This window comes from Protopterus annectens, chromosome 8.part0 (assembly GCF_019279795.1).
Source record: "Protopterus annectens isolate FY-2018-M chromosome 8.part0, PAN1.0, whole genome shotgun sequence".
Taxonomy (NCBI): domain Eukaryota; kingdom Metazoa; phylum Chordata; order Ceratodontiformes; family Protopteridae; genus Protopterus; species Protopterus annectens.
Window position 1 is genome coordinate 391,571,193 of NC_056741.1, and position 6,000 is coordinate 391,577,192.

Consider the following 6,000-nt stretch of genomic DNA (forward strand, 5'->3'; position numbering starts at 1 on the left):
TCTCTGCATCAAGACCCACCAATAAATGTGGTATTTTCTTATACTCTGCTTCCCTCTGGATCATCAGTTTTCTGATAATTTTGTCAAATGTGTGCCTCCCCTCCAAAAAACACACTGATCCATATCTATCAATTTTGGTATCACTTTTGCCATTCTTTTAGCCATTATAGACATAAACACTTTATAATTATGGTTTAGTATTGAAATTAGGCTGTATGAAGCTGGATCTGATGGATCTTTACCCTCTTTAGGTATTACTGTTACCACTGCCTTCTTCCAGTACTTCTCCTCCTCTTAAAATACTGTTAAACAAAACCTTCCAGATCTTTATCAGTTTTTTCCCTCCTAGCTTCCAAACTTCCACAGGAATACCAACTCTTCCTGGAGAGCTTCCTGTAGATTGGTTATATATAGCCATTTTTATCTCATCTCTTCCTATCCTGTTAGTAATTGAGCTTCATCTACTTCTAACCTTGGCATATTTAATTTTTCCATAAACATTTCCATTTGTACCTTTTCTTGATTTCCATATTTCCCTGCGTTATACAAACTTTTATAAAATTTCCGAAATATTTCTAATACTTCTACAGGATCTCTTGTTATCTTCCTTGTAATAGGCTCTGTAAGCTTGGTGACAGCCCTTTTCACTTTCTGTTGCCTGAGTCATTGTGGTAAAAGCTTTTGTGCTGTAGAATTATTATCAAAAAACAGTTGCTTAACAACAATCTTTCTAAGCTCGTGCATATTATTGAGGTGATCCCTTATTTTCTGTTTAGCATTCTGCAGTCGCTCCTTTCCTTGTTCTGAGAGATTCCCCCCTATTTTGCAATACTTTAACATTTGTCAGTCCCTCTTAATAATTCTTGTTACTTCTTAACTATATCTCCCTTTCTTTTATTTCCACCCTAGTCTTAAACTCCACTTTAATTTTATCCCAGTCCCTAGCTATATTTTTTCAGAAGAAAATTCTATCTTCTCTAGTAGCTACTGAATTAATCCCAAAACCCATTCCTTAAATTCCTCTCCTTTCAGCCAGTGGCGGGAAAGCACCAGTGTCTCATTTTTTTATTTCATTACCTTACGTTTTTATTTTAGTTATTATTGGTGTATGATCTGAAATAGTTATTGGGTGCGCTTCAAGACCTTCAATTAAATGCACCTGCTCCTGTGAGAGATAAAATCTATCTACCCTAGCCTGGTGCTGGTATCTCAGTGAATAATATGTAATTTCACTCCAGACTTCTAGTACTGAATTCACATCTTCCACGCCAAACATTTTCATAAATTTCTTCAAAAATCTAGCCTCCTTTTTTATATTTTCCCTTCTAGGCCCCTCAGACACATGTTCACTGTTGCAAACCAAATTCCAGTCTCCACCTATAAGAAATATTCCTTGCTGAAAGCTGATTTTTCTCCCAGGATTTTCTTAAGCTCTTACAACAGTTTTAGGTGGAATGTAAATGCGTGTCAGTGTAAACCTCCTCCCTTGCCAGTAGCCCCTTAGTACTATGTATCTTCCATTATTATCTTTTTTCTCTCTTCTATCACTATTGGAGCTCCTCTTGCAATTAATAACAGTCCTGAATGCTGATGAACAATCTTGTATTCAGATATGATGTCAGACAGTTTGCGACTAATGCAGACATCCAATAAGAATTCACCACTGAGGTCCAGAACGCTGATGAACAATCTTGTATTCAGATATGATGTCAGACAGTTTGTGACTAATGCAGACGTCCAATAAGAATTCACCACTGAGGTCCAGAACGCTGATGAACAATCTTGTATTCAGATACGATATCAGACAGTTTGCGACTAATGCAGAAGTCCAATAAGAATTCACCACTGAGGTCCAGAACGCTGATGAACAATCTTGTATTCAGATACGATGTCAGACAGTTTGCGACTAATGCAGACGTCCAATAAGAATTCACCACTGGGGTTCAGATGGCATAAGCCTTTCAGTCCGATTCATACCATTTCAAGTATCCTCATCATTCCTCTCATAAACATTGAAGTTTCCCTGCAGAACTACAGTGTCAGTAGACGGTGTGCTGTTAATGCATTTTCATATCTTATTTAATGTTGCTGTGTACTGCATCATTTACATGTCTTCTAGCCTAGGCTGTGGCTAAAATGGTTCTGTAAATCGGTTCATTTAACCAGTAAACAAATAAAGAAATAAAATGAAATGGAGTAGGGACTTCTTCTGTAATCTCCAAAAAAGAACAAACACTTTAAACACCTGTTTGTTATACATGCTGAAACTGTCTACAACTTGTAGCCACATTAAGTTGACTGTCTGCTTGCCGTTACCAAGTCTCTAGAGCATCCTGCCAGTGGTCTTCCCAGAATCTCCGCATTCGCCTATGGCCTGTCCAAAGGGGCACTCCCAAAGTGGGAGAGAAAAAGATGATGGGCAGTAACTGGGGGTTGGGGCCTAGCGCTGATTAAGAAGTCTGGTTCCAGAACTAGTACTGTGTATGCAGAGACAAAGACAAGTTTACCTGTCTGGTATTCTCAATATCCATCACAAGGTCTCATTCCTGCATCCCAAAAACCACTTTTCATTGCATTGGTTGAGTCTGCCATATAGTAAGATGTGCTGTTAGTGCTCATGTAACTGGCAAAGTACCTTACTCCAGCCTTCATCTTGTAGTCATTTAAAGTGAAATGGACAGCTTTACCTACAAACAACAAAAATGTTAATGAACCCACGTGCTACCTCAATACAACTTTTTTGGGTTGACCCTGGACATCATACTTGGTTCACTCTACTATGAGCCAGGCACTGAAAACACCACCACCACCGCTATGTCTGGCTCCAGGGTTTGTCCAAGTATCCATGTTCTTAGCGATGTTCTTTCAAATTTTGAAGGAACCATCATGATTGTCATTTTTCTATTTTACGGGTTTTTTTTTTTTTTTACCCATAGACCAGTTTGCAAAGAGTGACCATACCTGGAGAAAACTGCTGCAGCCAACATAGTTCTAAAGATTACAGAAGAATATAAATCTGTCTTCCATGAGAAGGTCATGAACCTTTGACGGGCTCCCACATAGGAAATCCTACACTAAGTTGCTGAAAAAGAGCCACTCATTCAAGAGAAGCAGCACATATTCTGTGCCGTCTGTGCAACAAGCATTCTTTCTATGAATAATGAAGGGGTTACAGGAGTTCACCTATGTATGTTTTGTGTACCTAGAGGAGCCATATGGCTGTGTACCCACTGGGGGGTGCTACAGTAGGCAGAAGGTTCCATGGATGCTGTTGTGTACTATTGAGTCCCTGTAATTACTGAGTGAGTGCTGTATCCAGTTTCTGTAGTTAAGTCAGATAGATTTGAGGTAAGCTTAGGACTCCAGCAAAAGTGTGTCATGTCTTCCTTCCTGTCCCTGATATTTTCATAGACAGGATATAGAAGTGTTGCTGAAGTTTAGAGGCTATCACGTGATTGAAGTTTACAGGATGTCCAGTTTGGAGATGTGAGGACAGTACCATTGCTCTTTATAAATAAAGCTGACCTCTTGGAATCAAGTGACTGCACTCTCTAGCATGCACTGGAGGGATTTCCTGTTAATTTTGGAGTCATTGTCATGAAATTCAGCACCTCCATATCACAAGTCATAGTTTTGTCCTAGAAAAGAGTTGATTGTTCTCTGGAGGTGACAAGAGAACAGGTACGCCAAATAGAGGAGTTTAAATGTTTTATGTTCTTGTTTGTGGGTGAGGATAAAGTGGATTAGGAAGTTGACTAGATAGTGGCTACAGCATATTGGGTTATGATAATTTACTTGGTCAGGCTGTGCAACTGTCTTCTACAGCCACGAGCTTTGTGTAGTCACTGAAAGGATGAACCCATAGGTGCAAGAAGCAAACAAGGTTTCTTCAGGTGGCTGCTAGGCTCACTATTTGTAACAAAGTAAAGAGTTCAGGAATTCTGGAGCATATTGGAATACAGTCACTTCTCTTCTGGATTAAAATAATTTATTAGAGGTGGTTTGAACACTTTAGTTGAGAGGATTTATTAGAGGTGGTTTGAATTCTTTAGTTGGATGACCTCTGAACAGTTCCTTTGGGAGAGATACCAAACATGGCCTGCTAGGTTGAGGCTCGAAGGCAGACCCAGGACATAGTAGAAAAAATAATATCTCTCAGCTTGTTTGAGAATGCCTGGAGGTCCTGTGAGATGAGCTGAGGACCATTGTTGGAGATCATGGGAGGTCTGACTTCCTTTGCTAAACTTATTGCTACTGTGACCCTCACCTGCATAGATGGTTTAGCAAACTGATGTATTGATGAAAGGATGTTTGGTAGGGGATCAAGGTCTGAGAGCTCCTGTTGCATGAGATATTGTACTGCAGCTTAGAAAACAGTCCGAAATCATAAAAAAAATTACGTGATGTGTGCTAACTGATGCATTAATATAGTCTTTGGGATATCTCCAAAGCTTGTGCATTGATGTACCTAATACAAACCAAGTGGTGACTTTAAACGCACTGTAATATGACAGGCACAGACGATATGCCACAAATTATAACTGATGTATGCAAAAGAAGTATTTATCTAGTTAGTCTAGAACAGTCTTTGAATGTACTGTGTTAAAGCAAACATGGGTGATTTTAGCAACCAAAAACAACATTGCTCAAAATTAAATCACATTTGATTGCAGTACTGCTTTCTTATTGACATATTAAGAAAAAAAATTATACACTAGCATTTTTGTTGCAACATGGATTGGAAGGTTTATTGATGACATTTCCAGAATAATGTTAGCTATACTGTTATTATTATTATTATTATTATTATTATTTATTTATTTATTTATTTATTTATTTTACATTTCAGGGAGTAGCTTTGGATTTTGGCAAAGTTGTGCAAATTGATGATCGTATAATCAGTACCTGTAAAAGCACCTCTTCAGATGGAGCAACTACTGAACAGAGCAGGACTGTTTCATCTCCTAACTATGGAATATTTTGGGCACCATTGTTCTCTCTCTTTAACCATCTAGGAATCTCGTTGGTTCTCTCACTTGTGGCAATTCCTCAGATATTTTAAAATAATGATGAACTGAAGCAAGGAGGAGAATGTTTCGGAAGAGGGAAGCATGTTTATATTTTGATATAGGTGTGTCTTGAATATTTTGTAGTTTTAGTTATTTACATTTAAGACATGTTCTTTTACATTTTAAGAACTTTTTATGAATGATAATACAAATTCAGGTGAAGGTTTGACAAAACTGTAGAAAATGTTCTTTGTATTGTTGTACGCATATGTTCCAGTACAGTCATGTTATCTCCTTGCTTTATAAAATGATAACAATGATGCATTACTTCTGAATTTAAGGTAATTTTAAATTGGTTCTATAAATTAGCTATTGGAATATTAAATCATAATTTGTACAGCAAAAACACATCTGTGCCACAAAACAATGGTAGTGTTGAAAATTCGAAAGACCTGTATTATTACTAACATTATAAATCACCATTTATTTATATACTTTGTGTTTCTTTCATGCTTACATTCATTGTGTCCAAGTTGGATGACCGAAAACAGACTTAGAGCACAGGATTCTTCCATGACAACAACAAAAAAAAAAAGAACATATGTGACACAGATGGACAATGCTAATGTTTTCAACATGCTACACAGCATTGTGAAGGATTAAACAATAGTTCATACCAAATATATAAAAATAACTTTCTTGAGGCTGCTTTATTAATTTAAATCAAACCACTATCAAAGCAGAGACTTCATGGTGACATATGGGATATATATGGTAATGGGCTTAAAACTGACACTTTTATTAATAAAAATTCAGGACAGTTACACTGTAAACCTGAATTCAGATACAAAAAAATACCAGCATTAAAACTTTGACTGCAGCTGCAATATGTGCTCATAAATGTCTTGTTTCTATATATTTTATAGGAATTTTTAGCTTGTGTTTTGATACTCCTGCCACATAAATATGGGCACACACACACACACACACA

The 6,000-nt window shown here is 37.3% G+C and overlaps 1 protein-coding gene across 1 annotated transcript in view; it reads left to right on the plus strand.

Moving 5' to 3' along the window:
- Positions 1-5,062, plus strand: part of LOC122808238 (putative DBH-like monooxygenase protein 2) — a 340,431-nt gene extending 335,369 nt beyond the window's left edge. Inside the window, exon 13 of the mRNA XM_044079200.1 lies at positions 4,850-5,062. Within this exon, the coding sequence (XP_043935135.1) occupies positions 4,850-5,062 (213 nt within the window). The remainder of the gene's footprint in view (positions 1-4,849) is intronic.
- The last annotated feature ends 938 nt before the right edge of the window (positions 5,063-6,000 follow it).